Here is a 23,794-nt window from a genome sequence, read left to right as displayed (position 1 = left end):
AGTGCACACTTTACCTACCAGTAAAGTTTTGAGCATAAAGAGTACTTTGCGTTAAACAATGTAGTGACTGCCTGCAACTAGTGTGAGTCACAGAGGTTCATTACAAATAGGTTATACTTTAAATCCAAGGTCTGCTACGCGCCTGTCAATGGTAGGTGGTGGGCGAAAGTTTGCAACACTGATACAGTATAATAGTAATCATTACACAATAAGATACCTGACTGGCCTTTCTATTGCTTTTAAAAAGTAAAAAGGTTTCTATTTGCATATTGTCCCCACACTTGGTTCCACATTGATACCAAATGTTTCCATGACCTGGAAGATATATAACAATTGGTTCAGGTTGTTTTTGGAATCGTGGTGACCAACTCAACCAACTGCCACTACCTTAGGGTCTAGGATAAAATGTCCCTTACGAACCCTGGTAGAAGAAGGAATGCAGCTGATGTTCTAAAATAGTCCACAAATGCCTGTAGCCTTCTGATAAAGTACAGAGCTTGGGTTTGGTCACAGCCAGCTGACTTCAGACTCTCAATAATCCAATTATGGCACAGTTTGTTATGACATAGATACAAACAGCTGGACCTTTCCTTGTCCTTCACTGTCAGACATGTTCTATCCTTTAAGGTCTATAATACAGTTCAGTGTTCTCTGCAGGTTATAGCAACACAGATTCTTTTGATGCCCTTGGTTTGATCTGAAATTAGGATGGAACTGCAACACTGCATGGCACCAAGGTAAAAGATTTCTCCACACTGGTGTTTTTGAATTTTTCTGAAGTTCACTCTAAAGCAAATAACTTTTTTTATGAATGCCAAGTTCTTATTTGATTCAGGGAAAGGAGTGGTAGGAAAAAATGAGCTATCAAAAAATAGTTAATGTTCAAAATTCTGAACTATTGTTAATCAAAGCAGGGGGCAGATTTTCAGATCTTCTTCATAAAATATGGGGAATTAATCCACTTGTCAACTGTGTGTGTATGTCAAAGAAAACACTGCAGACTGTCTTTTTGGGTTTTGGGGTGTGTGTGCATTTTTTTCAAAGAGTGATGCACTAGATATCATTAAGCAGGGCTACGCTACCCATAGGCCAATATGGAACAGACCTGGTAAACAAGTGAAACCAGTTATTGTCAGCCCCTTGTCCAGCTGGAATTGAGCCTGGCAGGGGGTGAACGTGTATTCTCTAAACCTTCCAGAACATCAATGGGCAGCTACATGAGAAATGTCCAGTGTACATAGCAGCATCGATGAGAACTGTCATGTTGTGCAACAGTCATTGCTTCTGTGAGGAGACTTCACGTCTACATCCAGTTATCTAGTGCATGCACATACAAACACCACGGACAAGCCACAAGTAATGCAGTAGGGATGTGAAGAGCTCCAAATATAGTGGGCAGTACAGAATTTGCAAGTAAAGGATAGGCAGACTCCTCCAACAGGGTGTTGTAAATAAGTTAAGTTAAGTTAAGTTAATGACATTTGTTAAGCGCTTGGTTGCACAGAGAACAGTGCGTCCCCGCGCTGACAACCCTACCTCCATCTCTTCAGCTTAGTTCACAGAGGGTGAGCCGGGCCTACTATGCTGAATTTAAGCATCTGCATCCACTGTAATCTGCTCTACCCCAACCCTCATTCTCGCCATATCATTCTAACTGGGCCGAGGCTACCTTTTGTGTATAGGGTTAGAATTTGGGTGAACTAGTGTGAAGCCAATCATTGTACTCTACAGCAATGGCAACAGAAAAATACATGGAGCAACTTCACTTGACTCACAAAGGTCAAGTCCACTGGCCACAAACAAGCGCCAGCCAAAGACTCCTCTGAAAAGGCCCAATGGCCCAGCATGTCTGCACAGTGCAAGAACTGTACTATGATCATCAACTGTAGTATGATCATCCATTTCAGAGGAATCAATCAATCAATCAATCAAGATTTATAAATCATTTCTAATCACCCAATAGGGTATCCAGGCACTTGCAGGCCCGAAGGCTAATTCAAATAGCCAGGTCTTGAGGGCCATTCGTACTTTTGTAAGTGAGGTGATGGTCCGGAGGTGCTTGGGAGTACGGGCAAGTGAAAGGGAGGTTGAGAGTAGTCTTCTCGATGGTTGATGGATGTTCAAACAGTGGTTATGGTATGCGCGTCCTTGGTTGTGTAGAGCCTTGTGTATATGGGTCAGCGGCTTGAATTGGCATCTCTTCTGTATGGTGAGCCAGTGGAGTTTCCTGAGGTGAGGTGTGATGTGGGTTCATCGGGGAAGGCTAAGAATGAGTCTGGCTGTGGTGTTCTGTATGGTCTGACGTCTCTGTAGAAGGTGTGCGGCGATTCCTTCATAGAGAGCACTACCGTAGTCCAGTTGGCTGGTGATGAGGACTTGTGTCACGGTTCGTCTCACATGTAGGGGTAGCCACTTGAAGATCATATGTAGCATGTGCAGAGTGGGGAAGCAGCAAAGGAGACAGTGTTAAGCTGTGATTTCATGGTAAGTTAGTTGTCAATGATGATTTTGAGGTTTCTGGCATGGTTGGAGGGAGTGGGTGCGGGTCCTAGGTCTAATGGCCACCAAGAGTTGTTCCATATGTTGCTGCTAATGCCAAAAATCAGTTCTTCTGTCTTGTCTGTGTTCAGCTTCCGGCAGTTGTTCTTTATCCAGTTGGTGACATTTGTCAACATTGTCAGAGGAAGGGCATGTCCTCCTAATTGTATGCTTTCAATTTTGACAACTACAAAGTGCGTGCCAAAAAAAAACAGCTATATATAGCTACGCTCAGTCAAGGCATGTTCAGGCAAAAATCAATAGAAAAGGTTTGCTCGGTGAGATAATTAAAACACACAGGCAATTGGCGATTATCCAATTTTTATGTAGTTGGAACGTGGCAATCTTATTTTGTTGATTTAGAATTTGCTAGACCGGAACCTTTGCCCCTTTCAAAACATTTATTTGTAGTTGCCATTTTATTTTATCTGATAATCTTTTGAGAAATCTGAGTTTACATAGTAAACTCTATTAACCTCTTTGCAATGTGTTGTTTTCACATCTAGCTGCATACAGCTTTAGCTGTTTGCCAAAGCTCATGTCAGCACAACATACATCATAGAATACACAGAGGCAGTCTTTGAGTTAGCTCCTCTCACTCATTGACTTGCTTCTTCAGGCATTGGCTTGCTTGGTTATCATGTTTTGGGATCAGACTACAGCATTTAGTACGTGTTTATTATTTGCTAAGAATTTAACATTGGTGACTATGTATAGTAAACAGTCTCTGCTAGGCATCACATTTTGTAAGATTACCACAATTTCAACAACAAGATGCAGCAGCCATCTTATCTGAGATGGTGGTTCCTCGTGTGTGTGCTCTTGCCTATCTGCTACCAATAGCATTTTGGCATTCAGTGATGCCCTGGGATGATGGCGTAGGGGAAAGAAGGGTGTGACAATAAGAGCTGTCTACAGATATGCTGCTGCTCCCTCCATCTGGCCAGAATCTGCTAGGCACTCTGGGGCTGCAGCTGAGCATGGTGGCAGTGATTGCAGAGGGATCTGTAAACTGCTGCTGCTGCATTCCCCTATCTGATACAGCATCTGCATCAACGTAATGATGCAACAGTCATTTTAGATGAAGAGATTCCTTGGTCAGAAAGCAACATTGATTCGGAGGGGAAGTACCTCCCCTAATATGGCCGCAGTGTCACTGCCATGGGGCACGGCCATCTTGCTTAAGGGCATTTCCAGCTGGCCTGCCTCTCAGCTGCCACTCACACCTTTGGCACTCTCTCCAAGGACATTATGCTGCTTTTCTTCAACAGTATGGCTTGCCTTGCTGGATTTTCAGCCAAAGAACTGCTAAATGAAATTAGAAGGCGGACAACCCCAAAGCAGCCACACAGCAGCCAACAATTGGGGTGTGGTGGTCTGAAAACATTAGTAAGTAAGACTTCACAGCAGTGGGCAACTACACCAACACACTGCCTTGCGAGCACTAATCACCCACCAGCTATAGTGTGAGAGCACAGTGAATGTCACAAGTTTGATTTCCCAAAGGCAATACATCTGGCTTAATACTGAAAATCCAAGCCTGTTGGCTTTGTCAGTGCTTTTATTTTATGTGCTGTTTGATCAGACAGTACAGCATGGCTACTGGAGGCTTGCTGCTTACTTGTCATCGGGATGGTGGTCAAGCTTCTATGGAGGGTCCTTTCCTAACAATATATGGCCAGTAGACCAGAGGTCCCTTGAGAGGATGAGTGTTCAAAGCTAGACAGAGATGAGTGGTGAACATATGATTATGATATAGTAATGCTCAGCATGAAATAAAGAGGTCTTTATTCCTCAGGCATTCTTGTGGCTGTCAGCTGTCCTCGTCAATGGGGGAGCACCGATTCATTCTTCTGTATGGTCCAATTATTGCAGGGACTTACTCCCCTGTAAGGATTTTGTCTCACTGTCCCATTAACTAACCTCTCTGCAATGTTGATGTTATTACCGCATGAGAGATATATTCCCAAACACCTACATTTTCCTTAAGGATTAAACGAAAACCTAGATGTCGGCTTCGTTTAATATTAAAGATACCTTCAGATGTCAAAAAGCGTGACCACAAAATCAAGGCTGCAAGCAGAACACCGAAACGGAATCCTTATATTGCACCTGTCGCGGGCTCTTTTGAGTGGCAGAAAGGATCCGAGCGGGAAAATGTGCAAAGCCATTGTGTGTAGCTTTGACCTTGGTTTAATGAACATTTTCTCATTGATATCGCGGTACCTTCTGTAACGTTGAGTAATAATGACTCTTGGGCAGTGGTTGTTGCACTATGCTTGTTTATTTAGCATTTATGTAACTTCGTCCGAGGAGCGCCGGCCGGCGCTCTGCTCTCTAGATTGCCAGGCGCGCTAATCCTGCGCGCGCACACCGGCGCCAACATGGCCGCCATACGTTACGTCAACATGACGTAAAACAACTAGAACGCTACATATCTCCCCCTTTTATCAAACCCAAGATCAGTCACTTACAGTTCGCCGTCTAGTTCAAAGTCTTGAAATCGGGCAGGCCTTACAATTTGTCTTCCACTCCTGGTCACCTTACCACTGTTCTCTCGAGCCCCTTGACCCTGCGTTTCCGTATCTTCTGCTCCTCCGCTCATCGCTCCCTCATCGTTCATATTTCCTCCCGGCACGTCCATCTCCGCTCTCGGAGTCTCGCTCCCTTCTTCACCTTCTTGCACTTCCACTGCACTTGCTCCGTCCCCTTGCTCACTTCCGCTGAACCTATCTTCCACATTCACGTCATCCATGTCTTCACCTTCCGAGGACCGCCGTCCCCATCTCAATATCTTGTTGCACCTGGCCATGCGGTCCTGCGACCACACGTTCCCATCGCTGAGCAGAGCCGCTCGATCATATACTTCCTTGACCTGCATCGGCTTGCTATACTTGCTGTCTCCTTTCCTTTGTAAGGTGGCTAGCCTTACTCTCACCCACTCTCCTCTTTCTAGGTGAGTGTCCTTCGCATTCCTTCGTTTGTTGTAGTTGTTGGTGTAGATGGCTTGTGCTCTTTCCAGATTGGCCCTTACTACGGCAGGAGACCACTCACTGGTCACCACCTTCTCCTTCCAGATCCTGTTGTCATGCGTGAAGGGTTCACGTCCCCTCAGTATTTGGAACGGGCTGTACCCCGTGCCTGTGGGGGTTATTCTGTAGGCCCACACCATGCTCTCCAGCGCTCTCTTCCAGTCTTTATTGTTAGAGATGGCCGCTTGTATGGCTCCCATCACTACTCTGTTAAATCGTTCAACTAGGCCGTTTCCCGCTGGATGGTAAATGGCCGTGTGCTTTGTGGAGATGCCATTCCTCTCCATGAATTGTTTCCATCTTTCCGACGTGAACTGTGGCCCATTGTCACTTAAGATGGACTTGGGAATTCCTTCTCTGGTGAACGTTTCGGATAGAAACTCTAAGATGTTCTCAGTGTCCATGGATTCGCTCACTTTTATCTCTGGCCATTTGGAGTAACGGTCTATGAGGACACATACATATCTCTGTGTGCTCTGATCATCAAGCACCGGTCCTAAAATGTCTATAGACAACTCTTCCCATGGATTTAAAGGACTGTCGAACTTTCCAAGAGCTGGGCGTAGTGGCCTCAATGTTTTGTCGGCCCCTTGGCATTGGGGACACTCTCTGACATGCCTCTCTGCTCTTACGTCCATACCTGGCCACCAGTAATTTTGTTTCGATCTGGCCTTGAGTTTCCCTATGCCAAGATGGCCTTCGTGTAATAAGTCCAGCAATTTGTTGATGAGATTCCTTGGGGGAATCACCTCGTCTCCCCTGTAGATGAATATACCCTTGTCTCCAACTGACAGTTCCTCTTTTACTTCGTAAAATGGTTTAAGGTTTGTCTTCATCTTTCTCTTATCTGGCCAACCTTGTATGATGTGCGCCCTTACATCCTTGATGTTGGTATCTTCTTCATACGCTTCAGTCCATTCTTGTATGCTAATTATCTTCTCTTGGTCTTCTATGAGAGCCACCATCTCCCCTCTGTCTGCTGGGTCTTCTTCTCCAGGCTCCATGGCCGCTGCTCGACTCAAGTAGTCCGCCACTCGATTCTTGTTCCCGGGGATGTACTCTACATCATACCTGAATTCCAACAGTTTTAAGGACATTTTAGATATCCTGGGTGTGGCGCTGGCGTGTCCACACGAAGTTAGTACTTTCACTAGCGGCTTGTGGTCCGTCTTGAGCAGGAATCGGGTACCCCATAAGAATTGCCGGAACCTCATCGTGGCCCACACCACCGCTAGCATCTCCTTTTCGATGACGCTGTACTTGCCTTCGGTCTCCGTCAATGCCCTGGAGGCGAAGCTGATTGTCTCCATGTCCCCTCTGCCTCGGTCTTGCATAAGTACCGCGCCTAGCCCCTTGTCGCTGGCGTCGGTGATGAGCACGGTGGTGCCTTGTGGGTCGTACCCCTTGAGCGGTATAGCTCCCGAGATCTCCTTTTTGATAACTTCAAATTCTGCTTGGGCTTCCGGTGTCCACTGAAACGCCGTGCTCTCTCTGGTCAGTAACCTCATGTTGTAGGTCTTGGAAGCGAAGTGTACCACAAACTTGCTATAGTACTCCGCCATTCCCAGGAACGACCTGACTTCTTCCTTGTTCTTGGGGGGCGGTGCTTCAGCGATGGCCTTCACGTTCTCTGCCTTTGGTGTGATCCCCTGTTGTCCAATTTCATGGCCTAAGTATGTCACCGATTGCAGACCCAACCGACATTTCGACCATTCTGCCGTGAGACCTTTGACTTCCAGTGTTTGTAGTACTTTATCTAGCTTCCGGTCGTGATCTCTCCTGTCTCTCCCCATCACCAGAATATCATCCTGGAAATACTGGACGTCTTCACAGTCTCTGAATAGTTGGTGCATCATTTTCTGAAAGACTGCTGCCGCCGAGGCCAGCCCGAACGGCATGCGGCAGAATCGGTAGCACCCAAACGGGGTAATGAACGATGTTAGACTTTTGCTGTCCGGGTGCAGTGCTATCTGGTGGTAGGCCGATCTAAGGTCAATGGTGGAGTACCACTTAACTCCTCTGGTTTTGGCCAACATCTCCTCTATCCGGGGAAGGGGAAATTTCTCCACCACTATGTTTTTATTAAGTTCTCTCAGGTCCACACGGAGCCTGACCTTTCCGTTGGGTTTCATTACGACCACCAAGGGCGCCAGCCATTCGGCGCATGTGATTGGCTCTATGATGCCCTTCCTTTCCAGATCTTGGAGTTCCGTCTGGACCGCTTCCCTCACTGCGATGGGCACGTTTCTCACCTTGTGTGCCACTGGAATGGCTCCTTCCTTAAGCACTATCTTATGTTGAAATTTCTCCATTTTTCCTACAGTACCCCCGAACACCTTCGGGTAGTTCTTCTTCCATCTGTTCATGTCCGGCCATTCCTCCTGTTCTGTGAGGAGAATTTGTTCCTTCCCTCCTGGGTCGAGTTTTATGCCAAGATCGCCCTGGTCTAGCCATCCTAGGACGGAGGGACCTTTCTCTGCGACATATAGTTTGCACCACGCTGATCGGCCTCTGAACTCAAACAATAGGTGTCGGAAGCCTAACATGGGAATGCGATCCCCGTTGTAGGTGACTGGCCGTATGTCTAGTTTCTCCAGTTCTGGGCCCAACTTGGGTTGGAACTCTTCTTCCCACACTGCTCTCTGCACGATGGTAAAAGGAGATCCAGTGTCTGCCACTACCGTGATGGTGATGCCGCCCATGGACATGTCTAGGACTGGTTTGGTTGATCTCTTGCCGTCCACGCTCAACACTTGGTCGTATATGCATAAGACGGTGACCACTTCTTCCTCCGTGATTTCCTCAAGGTCTTCTTCTCTTTGGTCAACGCATTTCACCATTCCCTTCTGCTGTTTCTTTCGACATACCTTCTCGTAGTGACCTACGATGCCGCAGTGTAGGCATTTGGCCCGGAATGCCGGACATCTTCTGTCATGGGCTTCATGGGACCAGCTTCCGCACCTGTAGCACATTTTCTTGTTCTCACTGCTCGCCTGTTTCCCTTGCCATCTGCTGGTTCCTTTGGTTATTGGTTGCCTGTTTCTTTGGTCTTTGCGGTGATCCTTTTCCTGTATCCTGTTCACCATGGTTGGGGTGGCCACCTCTTTCTTGGTTGTATTTGCGCACCTCTTTGCGAGTTCTGCCCTCTTCACTATGACCAACACTTCTTTGAGTGTGGTGTCACCGCTCGCCCACAGTTTGTCTTGTACATTTGCGCTCGTGGTGTGCATGACCACCTGGTCTTTTATGAATTCATCTTCCCACAGCGCGTACTTACACGTGGCTGCCAGTTTTCTCAATGCTGCTACGTACTCTTCGATGGTTTCTCCCGCCTTTTGTTTCCTTTGCTGGAAGTTATATCTATCCACTGACACGCAGATGGTGGGGCGATACCGTTCATCTAGGTCCTCCACTGCATGTGCATACACATCGTCGTCTGTGTCTTCTCTCTTCTTCGGTACTAGACTCTTGTATATTCTTAGTCCTTCTGGTCCTAGATTTAGTAGCAGGATGCGTTTCTTCCTCTGAGGAGTGAATTTTTCTTCATTTTCGTCTTCTAGAACCCCTATGAAATTGTCTATGTACTCCTTCCAGTCCTCCCACTTCATCAGAGGCTCTCCGGGCTTCGGTAGGAATTGTACAGGTGCGATCGCATACCCCGCCGGGGTACTCATCTTCACTTCCTTGGCGCCTGTCCCGTCGGTGGTTTTTCCTGGGGGGCTGCCTGGGGTACTGTTGTTGTACCCTGTGTGCTTGTTCCTCTGGGGGCTCTTGTTGCTAGACCCCACTTCCTCCTCTTTGGTAGCCAGCGCAGCGCTCCCTGTGCGTGGGTATGCAGGAAGGTGGCACGTGTGCTCTTGGCTACGCTGTGGTCGTGCTGCCTCTCTGGCCTATTTGCCGCCTCTGTGCTGTGCTGTGGCACTGCCACGCTCCTCGGGTTCCCCAATACCTCAGTTCGTCCAGTTATGACCGTCTGTGACGTTTCCCCCGACCGTGCTGATCCAGGTAGACCTTCCTGGTGTCTGGATGGACCAGGTGATCTTGTGCCTGAGTCTTCCTGTGCCTCGTGGGAGCCACGTGGAGTGCTACTCCCTGCTGTGCTCCTGGCGTCGGTCTGGTCGTCTCTCCCGACCTCGTCGCCACTGTAACGTTGAGTAATAATGACTCTTGGGCAGTGGTTGTTGCACTATGCTTGTTTATTTAGCATTTATGTAACTTCGTCCGAGGAGCGCCGGCCGGCGCTCTGCTCTCTAGATTGCCAGGCGCGCTAATCCCGCGCGCGCACACCGGCGCCAACATGGCCGCCCTACGTTACGTCAACATGACGTAAAACAACTAGAACGCTACACCTTCCAGACAAAACCCCAGATTGTCATTTTATTCAGGGAGCAGTTCGTATTTTACAGAACAATGGCTCCGTGCAGCACTGAGCTGCTGGCCCCTCCCTGCTCCACGCGCACGCCTGTGCTGTGCTTTACGTGCGGTGCATGTGAGAATGTAAGCCGGAGTGGCGTGAGGAGGGCCCTGACGGAAGCACGAGACGCTGAGGTGACAGGAAGGCGTTGGCCAATGTCAGAGCGCCGCCGGCCTTTTCGTGTGTGGCTAGCCGCGTGTCACGAAGCTGTATGTGAACTGGTGACAAGCAGAGCGCTTCCTGTCAAGTCTCATCCTAAGAACACAAAGGTGTAAGGACAGCAGCGATATTGGATATTATCTGATATCACACAGGAAAATGAACAGCCCTTCTTCTGTCCATGTTGTGGCAGCATTTGCATTGTTTATTAAAGTGTAAAATATCTGCATGTATTTCGTTAAGTGTGAATTTATACAGTTCATTAAGACTCTGCAAACAATGCTGTTTACTCTTCTACACAGTGGTTAAATGCTGCACCAGTTGGATGAGGTCAAGGTCGTGGGAGATGACGTAGTGTTAGGGCATAGCTGCCGAATTTGGAATTGGGGGGCTAGATTCGAGTCCCGGAATCGGCTCTACATCCTGTGATTCTGGGCAAATCAATTAATTTTCATGTACCTTAAAAAAAAAAGAAGAAACATGACCGTGTTTAATGTAACCGGCTGGTGCTCACGTAGAGGCTTCCATTCGCTCTATAAACAAGAATTTGTAATGCAATATATCTCACAATTGCTGGATTTTGATCTATTGGCATTGTAAAGGATAATGCCTTTTTATTTATGGCCATTGTCATTTACAATACCAATAGGTCAAAGTTTGGAAAATGAAAGACCTATTGCATTACAGGGAGCACAGTGTCCCACTTCAGGAACACTTTTTTTTTTACTTTAAACTTTAATGCTGCGCTCAGCTTAAAAGTAAAAAAAAAAAAAAGAAAGCGCGGTGACTCTGATGCAGGCGCTGTGCTCAACTTAAAAGTTTTAAACACAATAAGCCGCTGTCATTGTCCCACGAGTGCTGTGTAGGGGCAACCACTTTTAAAGTGAAAGCGCGCATAGCGTTCTATACAAGAAGCGGCAGCCATTGTCCCAAGAGTGCTGTGTGGGCGCGCTGCAAATACAAGAAGCAGCCAGCCATTATCCCCATTATTCATTAAATAAAACAGTGCTCACTGACCTAAGAAGTGGATAGTTAAGCACAAGTAAAAGGTCCAGTCATTATGGGAGGTTACAAATGCAGACAAGGCGGTACAAAGGAGGGACTAACAAGTCATTATTCACGAATAAAAAGCAACGATTTAGGAAGGACAGTAACAGGAGGCAAAAGAAAAGATGGGCGTGGAAATGAGCAGAGCTTTTATGCCATACCTCAGTATAGCATGCTTTGCAGCAGCGCAAGCGCTGCCCAGGCTCGACCTAAAAACTAAAAGGAAAGTAAGGGACTATGAAATGGGCTCCACATAAAACTGATAACTAAACAAAGAAGGGATGTGAGATCAGCAGATTCATGTCTGTGTTAAGAGCAATGGATGAGGGCAGCCAACTGGCACTAAACAAGACAGGCCCATCCATCCATTGAGTCTTTTTAGGAGAGGTTTGCGCTCCAACGCGGCACAGGCTGTGTAGGTGTTTCAATGTTCAGTTTAGTGAGATGAATGTGAGATGAAAATTAATAAACTCCTAGAAAAGTCCTGCAAAAGTTACACGGATAGTTGATTAACTACTCAGGAAACCGGGGTAGTACTTAGGACGGGCAGGCTAGCTTTGTATTTGTTGCATATGGATGTCACTGAGATCCATGTCAAGTAGTAGATGTGTTTGTCGGATTTGTCTGCATTGAGCAAGAGAGACGACATAATATTTGCAGAACAGTGTTTTCCAGATTAAGGATGTCTGAAATGGAATTGTAGAAATATGGAAGGTTTGGGATATCAGGATTGAGACAAAAAGGTAAATAATTCATGGGAAAGCATAGCTTTTTTTGAAGGTCTGAGATGTTACAATGTCTTCATAGAAACCACAACTTTTAAGAAAATAAAGTCACCTGAACAATCCCTCTTTAGAAGCTCCTCGTCAAAATTCTACTCTATTGCCCCAAGCATCAGACTATGCCGTCATGCAAACTATTAAAAAAAGAGTTGGAAAATCCTCCTTTTGCACTAGCCTGTCCACTACTATCCCTCACAGATGAACCAGGAACTGGACCCCCAAAATCCTGACCAAGTGGTTGGTCATTCTCAGTAACCATCCCAGATTAGAGTATTCCTAAAGCTACATTTTGTAATTCTATGAGATCTGTAATGTTGTCCATAATTCAATGTTCTTATTCCAAAGCTATGTAAAGCACTGGTACTCACAGATATTGTCATTGCTATAAAGAACCACAAAAATAAATAAATGAAGGATAACCTTGGAATAAACAAAGTGTATATGAAAATTGGATCTTTGCACGGCTTGATGGGGATAGCAAGGCTCAGGCATATCTTCTATGGACAAGAGTTTGGTTTCAGACGTTAGTGAGGTTAAAAAGCAAAACTGGTGCCCCTTGAGAACTCCTTGATTACTTGTGCTTTTTCTTTTCTCCAGACAGCTGCTAGGCATCTGGCTGAAGTGCTCCTCCATTCTTTGAGTGAAGACTGCTACTGGAATCCCTTATCCGAACCACCTCCAGATCTTGAGAACAAAGAAGAACATTCTTTTATTAGTAGTACTCGCAGACAAAAACCACAACTTCATTCAGGAGAGAAGTAAGTTAAAAAAAATATTTTTGATTATATACATTATTTAAAAGTTGGTCTCATACACATAGAAAATATAATTCAGTTAAACACTCTTTCTGTCTCTGATAGTTGTTTAGGGGCATGAATTGAGAGACCCAGTAAGAGTCAATGCTCGCTCTTTTTGGTGTGTCTTTGCTTTTACGGTTTCCTGGTTACTCAATACAATGGTGTTATATTAATGTAGCTCTGCCTGTTGCTGACTGGATATTATTCTGGCAGGCTCACTGCACTGTGTTTGTTTATCTGGTCCTGTCCACCCTGTCGGTGCACTGGTACGTGGTCTGAAATATGGTACAGCAGATAATCCCTTCGTGTGGCTCCCCTTGTTGCAGTGGTGTTTGTTAGGACAACCTAACCCACCTATGGTGTTTAATCATTTTTACTGTATATATTTTATGTATGTATGTATGCTTTGGCATTTCTGATGCTCAAACCTGGCTGACTAGCTATGGACTACTATACAGAAGGCAAGCCCCAGAGGGAGGTAGTAGTTAAATCAAGGGCAAGAAGTCCTCATATCTGAGGTCGTTTTCCTTTAAGAGGTGAGTTTTCAGTTTCTTCCTGAATTGTTGGTGGGTTTTTGCACTTCTGATGTCACTAGGAATGTTGCTCCAGATCTGGGAAGCAGAGGCTGGAAGGCTTGTTTTTGCCTTCCTGCAGAGTTTATCTCTAATCTGGTGACGTTGGAGTTCTTTGTTTAGTGTTGTCTTCTAGAGATTGTTATGTTGTTAGCGAGGCATACAGGGTTCTTGGTGTAGAGATCCTTGTAAGTTATGGGACTGTCCTGAAGATGGTCAAAGCTTGCCCGTTAGCACAAGGGTTGATGTGGTTGATTTCTTCAGCCCATTTATGAGCCACTAAGGATGATTTTCAGCTGAGTGAAGGTGGCCTCTGGGATGCTGCCGAGGAGAGAGTTGCCCCCATCTAGGTGGAAGAGGACTAAGACTTGGACTGTCATTCTGAGGTTTTTTCTTGGCAGAGCATGTTTCACATTTTCCAGGAGAGAGAGTTGGAAACAGACTGTTTTGTTCTTCCTTACAATGCTTTCGAGGACTGAGAGATTTGAGATGAGGTTGGATCCGTGGCATTTGGCCTGTTCTGTCAATTGGGGATTGAAATTCGTATAAGTTGGAGAACCATGTCTGAATCAGAGAATATTTGGCACTGTTGGCAAACAAGAGGAATTTGGTGGCTTCGAGTCTCTGTATAGTATTGGTTGGGGAGATAGAGTTCAGTATTTTCAGCATTCTCGTGGATCGTGATGTTGCTGACTGCAAGGATGGTTCCAAGGGTGCCATATAAAGCAGAAAATGATGGGTGACAGGACAGAGTCAAGGTGGACACCTCAGGTGACATGGAGAGTCCGGTATCTGGTTGTTCCTATCTGGCCAAATTGTTCTTTCGGTTGGTGAGGTAGGATGTAAACCATTGCAGGATTGTGCCAGTGGATCCCTTGCAAATTTTCAGTGTATGGATCAATGCTAGGTGGTCGACAGTGCTGAAATTTTCTGAGTGGTCAAGCAGGACCAGGAGGAAAGGGTTGTTTTTGTTGTTGAGAAAGAGGGGGTCGTCAAATACTTGATGCATTACTGTTTCAGTAATGCACCCTGGTCTGAACTCAGATTGATAGTCTTGACACTGGGATAAGGTTCTGGCTTAAATGCGCAAAACAATAGAAATTCACCAATAAGATTACCAATGTACAAAACGCATGACATAACTCGCACCACCCACCATGCTTAAAACACCAATTTGCCTCCCGTACAGAAACAAAGAAAAGAACCATCAAGAGAATAACACGGGAGGTGGTGTGAGTTATGTGGTGTGCGTTGGTAACCATAATTGGTGAATTTTAGTGATTTTGTAGTTGAGCCGCAATCATTGCTCAGTTTTTCACTTTTTTTCTGTGAATTTCATTGATTTTTTTAAACTGTTTTTTTTTCCAGTAAAAAAAAACATACATATACATAGGCATTCTGTGGCTTCTTTGAACTTTGGAGATCGAGGCAGCAGCTTTTGGGGTTACGGTCCGGTGGTGAACCACGCACCCCCCACAGAGTAAATACATTACACGTCGCGTTTCCCGCTTCGCGGGAAACGCTCGTATCTTTTGGGACCTGGCGAGGAGGCAAGCGGACTACACCGGCCAGAAGGCAACGGGACAGAGTGACACCCTTCTGCAAGCGCCCAGCCCAGCCCAGGTGCATAAAATCAGCACCAGAACCGCGGTCCGCGGGAGGCATTCTGTGGCTTCTTTGAACTTTGGAGATTGAGGCAGCAGCTTTTGGGGTTACGGTCCGGTGGTGAACCACGCACCCCCCACAGAGTAAATAGATTACACCTCGCGTTTACCGCTTCGCGGGAAACGCTCGCATCTTCTGGGACCTGGCGAGGAGGCAAGCGGACTACACCAACCAGAAGGCAACGGGACAGAGTCACACCCTTCTGCAAGCGCCCAGCCCAGCCCAGCCCAGCCCAGGTGCATAAAATCAGCACCAGAACCGCGGTCCGCGGGAGGCATTCTGTGGCTTCTTTGAACTTTGGAGATCGAGGCAGCAGCTTTTGGGGTTACGGTCCGGTGGTGAACCACGCACCCCCCACAGAGTAAATACATTACACCTCGCGTTTCCCGCTTTGCGGGAAACGCTCGCATCTTCTGGGACCTGGCGAGGAGGCAAGCGGACTACACCGGCCAGAAGGCAACGGGACAGAGTCACACCCTTCTGCAAGCGCCCAGCCCAGCCCAGCCCAGGTGCATAAAATCAGCACCAGAACCGCTGTCCGCGGGAGGCATTCTGTGGCTTCTTTGAACTTTGGAGATCGAGGCAGCAGCTTTTGGGGTTACGGTCCGGTGGTGTACCACGCACCCCCCACAGAGTAAATACATTATACCTCGCGTTTCCCGCTTCGCGGGAAACGCTCGCATCTTCTGGGACCTGGCGAGGAGGCAAGCGGACTACACCGGCCAGAAGGCAACGGGACAGAGTCACACCCTTCTGCAAGCGCCCAGCCCAGGTACATAAAATCAGCACCAGAACCGCGGTCCGCAGGAGGCATTCTGTGGCTTCTTTGAACTTTGGAGATCGAGGCAGCAGCTTTTGGGGTTACGGTCCGGTGGTGAACCACGCACCCCCCACAGAGTAAATACATTACACCTCGCATTTCTCGCTTCCCGGGAAACGCTTGCATCTTCTGGGACCTGGCGAGGAGGCAAGCAGACTACACCGGCCAGAAGGCTACGGGACAGAGTCACACCCTTCTGCAAGCGCCCAGCCCAGCCCAGCCCAGCCCAGGTGCATAAAATCAGCACCAGAACCGCGGTCCGCGGGACGAGCCGGGCGAAGCCCTGGCAAAGGGCGGGCCCTCTGTGGCCCTCAGAGGCCTGAGGAGCCTGGGCTGGGCCACGACCCCTGGCCAAATATTCAGGTCATTGTTTTCTCCTTTGCAAGTTAAGCCTGTCGTGCTCTTTGCCATAGTTAAAAATCTTGTTCTGGGGACAGGCGACGCATTGTCTGGCATTCTATCTTGGATAAGCATCTTGTCTCTGTATATTGCTTAGAGTATGTCGAAACTGAAGGTTGACAACATTTCTTCTTGGGGGCCTACTATGGACAACTATCTGGTAAAAATAGTTAATAAAATAAATAATGAGCGAAGAGTTTCTTTAGGAAGAGATAGTCCTGTGGTAATTGATCTTCCTATCTCTCCTTGTCTCTCCCCTATCTTTATCCCCCCACCGCTGGTAACTTCTGCGGCAACACCATCTACTATTTGTAAAGCTATAGCTATTTCAGAGGGGCCCCAAGATGGCAGTACACCTGTCATGGTAGATAAGAGCTCTGGCCCTCCAACTGCATCTGTAGGGAGCTCCGCTTCGGCTTCAACTTGTGCCCCCAAAATTTTGACTGTAGATACCAAGAACCCACAGGTGCAATCAGCAGCAGCAGTAAAAATCAGAGCACGTGGGCTATCTATTAAAAGGAAAAGAGCTGTTAGCGATGTAGGGGGTGGGAGTATAAAATCCATCAAGAAGCCCAAAAAATCGAGGGAAAGTTCTAGAGTGGGGGGAGGGGTGAAGGATCTGGCAGTTAGTGTAGATCATATTCAATCATGTCACATGCCTGCCATTCCGGCCACTTTAAATTCTAGCAACGTTATCCCCCTTGGCCCCCCTATTCTCGAGCCTAACTTGATTTGTTTAGAGAAACATATGAAATCACTGTTATCACCTATTATTGAGAGCTTGGAATACTTAAAGGGAAGGGTTGATAGGCTCAAACAAACCTCCCTGGATAATTTCCACTCCTTAAAAACCTTGATAAAAACCCAGGCAAAAGGCAGGGATCTGGTAAATTTATCTGACAATAACTCGAGGGGAGCATTTGAGCCGGCAAGCCAAGATCGGGGGAGTGCAAGCAAGGGGCCCTCGGCAGGGAAAGCCTTATCTAAGGCTTCCAATGATTTAGCTAAAAGTAGATGCCCTAAAGAATCTAGCACCCCACGTAGGAGGGAGCAACCCCCAGGCTCTGGGTACAGACATCACCCCCACATTGAACATGGGTTCCAACTCTAATGGTATTAGTAGTAGGCCCTTGGCCTCTAATTGTCCTCCACTTGCTACCCCTGAAGATCCCATAGCTGAGGCAACCACGGACTTGGTTCATCTTAGTTTGCCCCCAGCATGTCTCCCCTATGTAGTGGTCCTAACAGGGGTCCCTAAAGTAAAGAAATGTAAATATGAATCTTACCAGGAATTGAAAAACAAAACCATGTTCTGGCTAAATATAAATAGGCCTATCTTAAAACACCATGGGCCTTATTTATGAAGGACTTGCGCCGCCGGTGCGTCACTTTTTCCCATGTTAAAAGTGACGCACCGGCGGCGCAAGTCCTTCATAAATAAGGCCCCATGATGGGAAAATCTTAAATGTAAGAAGAGCAAGTTGGGTGGGCGACCGCAGGAAGGATATAAGTGGTGATTGTATTTTGGTGAATTTTGGCGATCCTAGGTCAGTTAGCCACATATGCAACAAGCAACCCAAAAATGGAAGCACGGGGATTGGTACTTTTGACTTAAGCTATTACCATCAGCAAACTTTACCCCCCTGCTTTGTGGGTTATGACTTTAGGGGAACTGAGCTTGGAGCGTCCTATCGTCCTGCTATTTTTCCTAATAGCCCTTGTTTTCTTCAATCTAGAGACAGGGGTGTCCCAGGTTGGCCTTCTGGCTATTGTTATGACGAGGCTTTGGGGCTAGCCCTGGGCATGCATGCTCCAGCAACACCAAACTATGACAAAACACCACGTAGTCCTGTCTCAGGTGAACTGTTTCCACATCCACCAAGTACTGACACCATGAACGTGCCACCCATTCTTCCTCCTATACCCCACAGTCCTGTCATTGGATGTGATCTCCTCGAGTTGGCTAGCCCGGTTCCCCAATCCGTCAGGCCGAATCTCAAAATCATTAGCTGGAATTTAGCCGGGATTGGTAGGAAGCTCGATCTCCCAGATTGGAATTCAATTACTGGGTTACATAATATATGTATTTTCCAAGAAACATGGAGTCTTGTTCCCTGCCACAAAGTTGGTCACTCGACCTATTATGTCCCAGCATTTGCTTCTTGTTCAGGGCGGGGCCGCCCAGCAGGAGGATTACTCATTTGGGTGGATATTGCCCTAGGGCTCCGTGTTACCCAAATCGAAACTAACTCCCCTGATCTACAAAAAGTGACTCTGTATGGTCCTAGGAGAGGGGAACCATTAACTATTTTTAACATCTATGGCAGGGGGTCGAAGGGCAGCTTACCATCACCCACTGTTACCAAGCTTGAGGAGGAGCTTAGGAATCTGACGCAAGGCTCACTAGTCATGGTGGCGGGCGATCTGAACTGTACTTTTGAGCCTCTTGCGTCTGAGGATTTTCTTAATATTACGGAAGAGGATGGTAGGAGGGGTATCCCACAGCTCTCAATTCCTTCTGTTAAAAGGTGGTCTCCCAGAGTAGTCCAGCTTAATGCTCTGGCACTGGAATTTGATTTAAGAGCAGTAAATGGAAGGACAGCTTCGGACATGGTAGGGGCGGATACTTACAATAGAATTGGTCACTTGTCACGCATTGATTATATTCTCCTAGACTTCCAGTTGTGGAAAGCTGTGGAGGATATGGTGGTTGTTTCTACGATCCTTAGTGACCATAATCCGCTTTCCCTGTTCCTGCATCCCTTATGGACAAGCTCCCTATCGTCTATGGCCCCTCTCGAATGTCTCTCTACGGCAGAGGTGTGCCCTTCAAATTGTGGCAGACGCCTAAATTGGCCTCGAGTTCTGCTTGATGAGGGAAAGGTCCAGCTTATTGGCTCCATTCTGGCTTCTTACCAAAGCAAAATAGAGCTTGGTGGCTCAAACCCGAGTATTATTTCATCTACATTCTGTGATACAATTAAAGCCCTAGGAGATTTATTTTTGACTAAATGCAATAAACCCAAGGGGCGCCAGAAATGCAGTAACAAACCTGGCTGGTATTCCAAGAACTGCAGAGCAAATAAATCGCTCCTCATCCAGGCTATTAAGGACAAGCAGCAGTCTTTTATTAAAGCAGCAAGACACAATTATAATCTGGCCATTAAGAAAGCTAAGAGGGACTGGGACGATAAGTTGTGGCAAGATCTCAAGAAGGCCAGTGCGGGGAAGGACGCACGAGGCTTCTGGGATCTAGTAAGATCAAGGAATAGACCGGATAGCTCCCTGATCACCTGCAACATCACTGGTGACAGTTGGTTTGCCCATTTTTCTTCCCTGTATACAGCTGACTCCCTCGGCGAACAAGGCCAGTTTCTGGTAAGCCTTATGGTATCTGTAGAGGAGGCCACTGAATTCACGGCAAAGGAAGTTGAAGCGATTATTTGCTCCTTGGTCCCGCGCAAAGCAGCAGGCCCGATGGGGTTCCAGGAGACCTCTTGCGCTTAAACTATTCAGAGTGGGGGAGGATTCTGGCGGGTCTCCTTAATGCCATCATGAAGGGTGCGCCAATTCCGGAGTCTTGGAGAGGGGCGGAGGTGGTCCCTATTTTTAAGAAGGGTTCTAGGGACCACCCGCCAACTACCGCCCTATTAGCTTAAAAGATTCCACGCAAAAGGTTATAGGGAAGGCAGTATTAGGCAGCATCCTACAGTGGGCCGAAGACAACTAAATTCTGTCAGACTTACAGGCAGGGTTTCGCTCTGGAACAGGAACAATTGAGCAAGCCTTCCGACTACATTTGTTGTACTGGAAGACAGTTGTCCTGGGCGGAGGCAGTCTTTATCTGGCCTTTATAGACCTGAAGACTGCCTTCGATCTAGTGCCAAGGCAGAGTTTATGGGGGGTTCTGCAGGACTTGGGTATGCCTCCATATATTTTGAGTATCCTAATCAAGCTTCACAAGGGAAACTTTGCCCAGGTGAGGTGGGGTAGTCAGGGCCAAAAAAAATCTAGAATATCTGTGAGTAGGGGCGTCCGTCAGGGTTGTGTGTTAGCCCCCACTCTATTTTCACTTTATGTTAATGGAGTGGTGGAGCACCTTCTAAGAATATCTGCAGATGCTCCCTCCCTGGCGGGCAAACGCATCCCGACCCTGCTATTTGCGGACGACACCCTCCTCATCTTAAAATCCCCAGTGGGCTTGCAGAAGCTACTTGATAGTTTCCATCTGTTCTGCACACTTAGGGGTCTGGTAATTAATACCGGCAAAACTAAATATCTAGTATTAAATCTGGCAAAAAAAAATGGGAATTCCGCCAACCTTGAATGGGGTACAGCTGGATAGAGTGACAGAATTCGATTACTTGGGCATTAGACTCTCTGACCGAATGCACTGGGGCCCTCACATTAATAAAATGGTCCTCTACCTCAAAAGGGTAACAGGCACACTCTTAAAACAACAGTGCAGTTCTACAACAAAACCTATTTCCCCCATTGTAGAGATCTACAATGCAAGAGCAGTTAGTGGGTCCCTGTATGGGGCAGAATTATGGGGTGCCTGTAATATTGACCAGCTTACCCAGTCAGAGAACACATTCTTTAGGTCATTGTTGTCCCTTCCCCAAAGTACACCTATGATTCCGGTATTGTATGATTTGGGGAATCACCCAATAAAGGACCAGGCTCAGTTCCGTCCACTGTTATTGTGGTCACGATTATGGCGAGTACCGGAACTCGCTCATTATGCGGAAGGGCTAATGGAAATTCTGTCTATGTCTGGTTGGACAAAAATAAGTTGGCTGCGAAATGTAAAATCTCTACTTGTTGAGCTTGGGTTGGGGGAGGCGTGGTCAACTAGATCTGCTGTGCCAAAATCCCAATTGAAGCAGATTTATTGGAGCTGGGTGTACAATAAAAAATACTCAAACCCTAAAAATGGTAGGATTGTTTCTAACTATCTTTTTTTAAAGGATGTACCCTTGTTAGAGCCCTATTTTGATTTTATTACAAAACCGCGTGTTGGCATGCTGTATTTTAGATTTAGGATTGGCACCCTTCCTCTTGGCGAGTTTACAGCACGCTGGAGCGTGTCCTCAAGTACCTCTAGCTCGTGTCCATTCTGTCCGCTGACCCTGGAAACAGTGCCTCATATCTTATTTGAGTGCACTGCTTATAAACTTCCGAGATCCAGGTGGCTAAAACCAGTGTGCAGGAATATGGGTACTAGGTCTCATCTGATGGCCTTGCGAATCCTCATGTCAGATACCCGGCTAGTATATGTTTAAGTTAAGTTAAGTTAAGTTAAAAATTTGGTAGAGCGCAACAGCTGCCCCAGCAAAGGGGCGTCCCGGCGCTAAAGAACCACAGAATCATCAACTGGGGGGGAGGGAGCCAGAAATCAAGGACCTAAAGGGGGGGAAACAGAAAGGTTTTGACAGCTCGCCGGAAGGCCAACAGGTTTTCCATAGAGCGAACGTTTGCTGGCAGACTGTTCCAGAGTTTGGCTCCTAGAACTCTAAAGGAGCGTCCGCCAGTGCGAGCTAACTGTGTTTGTGCTATCTCTAAGTTTCTTAGCTGGGCATGGATCATTAGAACAAGAAGGCTTAAAAATAAATGACTATAATGTTTAATCTGTTCTTAACCCTAATGTGTTATTACATTTTTATCGTTGGATGGTATATTGTGTATGACCATCCTCCTTTGTTTTATCTTGTGGAATTTGTAATGTAAAATTGTTTTATTGTGATGCTTTTTAAGATAAAATGTTATCGAAATAAAGCCTTCTACAAACAAACATATATAATATCAATTTTTACTGAACATGTTGACGCATGCATGTGACAGGGTTATAAGTAGTTGAGATATGTGGAGTGGGCCTAGTGATCTCTATCATGTCTGTTTCAACTTAACCGAAAGCATTGGTGCCCTAAATGGCTGGTAAACTCACTGTCACTGCCAACAATTTGTCGTTTCTCTGGTTTTTGTCTACAAACGAAAAGTGGGAAGACAAATGAAAGACTTTTTAATTCTTTACTAAGTCACCTGTTTATTCTGCCCAAAAATATATTTGTCAAGCCTGAAATGGAAAAGCGTCTAATTTAAGGGTGGAATTAACAGCCATTAATTGTGGACTCCTGAAAGCAGGTATTATGTAGCCATCAATCATGCATGCGGTGCGTCAGGTTACTTAGTCGTGGATCTCGCAGACGAGGGTCATGGTGAATTCTTGGCTGTCACTTGTCCATTCTGTTTTATTTCTAGCTTATACTGCCCTCAAGACAACATTGAAGAGGCGCTTCTCCTCCTTTTGATCAGTGAATCCATGGTAAGCTGAACCAACGCGGCTGCACATTGTATGATGGGGTCTGGTAAACCCGATGAAGCTGTCCGCCATTTTACAGAGGCTGGTAGCTGACTGCAAAGTATGAGTGTGCAGCCATGACATGCAGTCCTTTATGTCAAATGTGTGTTTCCTTACAAAGTACTGCTGACACTAGCGTCCACAGGGGATCGCTATGTTTGGAATCCAAGTGTATTTTCTGTCTTATTTTGATATTTTTCTAAAATAAGCATACTCTGTGTAAGAAGCCATTATTTAAAGAGATTTTTTAAAAAGTGAAAGAAGTACCGGTGATTGAATATGCAGAGACGTGAAGCAATGCCCTTTCTCATATTTCGTATCGTTTGTCTTTTCAAATGGCCGTCCTTTACTAAAACCCTGCCGCAGCGCTGTCTGTGCACTAACAGTGCAGCACTGGCGTGAACTCAGCTGGAAAAACAGCCCCATCTGCATTTTAAAGTACTGGAGCCATTTATAAAATATCTTCGGTAAGAAAAGGATGACAGAGCAGTCATGAAGCAAAGGACGTCGAGGCAAGGACTTCGCGCAGACCTGTAGACGGACTTTTCAGGAGGGCTGCTGCTGTCAGTTTTTACAAGTATAGGATGTCCGTCTGTTTTTGTAGCCGTTGATTGCGTTAATTCATTCATAGTTCGTAAATTTCACGCTCCGATGCGAGTATGCATGAATGTAGTATCATATACCTTAATAAGATGCGTAGGTTTTATTCAGAAAAATGCACAGAACTCTACAAATGAATATGAATTTAACAATACATAGGTAGCAACGTTAAAGTATCCAGTAAGATTCGGGGTGAGTCCGACTAAAATGGCTCTATTGTAAAATAATGTAACGATTCCAAACGTGTAATTAAACTCAATGTTTAGCAATTTTAGTACAAAATATGTGTTTTTTCACTTTAAGGTATACAGAGCACCAACACATGCAAGCAGAAAAACACAGGTATATGCTCACATACACAAGAATACATGTACACACAATACACACATGTACCCATACACACTGCATGCACACATAAACAGAACAACAGACATGTAAGCGTACATGAGAGCAAAACACCTGCACTTATCTCAGGTACAGACATTAAGAAAATCAAATATAGATCACTTCGTGTCCCTCGCAGTGGCGGTGCGTCCATTGGGGGCGTTGGGGCGTTGCCCCACTAGGATGGACGACCGCCGACTGCACTGCAGCATAATAAAATGTGT

The 23,794-nt window shown here is 46.3% G+C and overlaps 1 protein-coding gene across 1 annotated transcript in view; it reads left to right on the top strand.

Moving 5' to 3' along the window:
* The window catches only part of TTC7A (tetratricopeptide repeat domain 7A), a 1,603,679-nt gene that overhangs the window by 471,665 nt on the left and 1,108,220 nt on the right, over nt 1-23,794 (top strand). Inside the window, exons 7-8 of the mRNA XM_086927774.1 lie at nt 12,570-12,730; nt 22,487-22,550. Of these exons, the coding sequence (XP_086783900.1) occupies nt 12,570-12,730; nt 22,487-22,550 (225 nt within the window). The remainder of the gene's footprint in view (nt 1-12,569; nt 12,731-22,486; nt 22,551-23,794) is intronic.

This window comes from Lissotriton vulgaris, chromosome 6 (genome assembly GCF_964263255.1).
Source record: "Lissotriton vulgaris chromosome 6, aLisVul1.2, whole genome shotgun sequence".
Taxonomy (NCBI): Eukaryota; Metazoa; Chordata; class Amphibia; order Caudata; family Salamandridae; genus Lissotriton; species Lissotriton vulgaris.
Note: the sequence above shows the minus strand (reverse complement) of the source record. Positions and strands in the feature narration are given on the sequence as shown.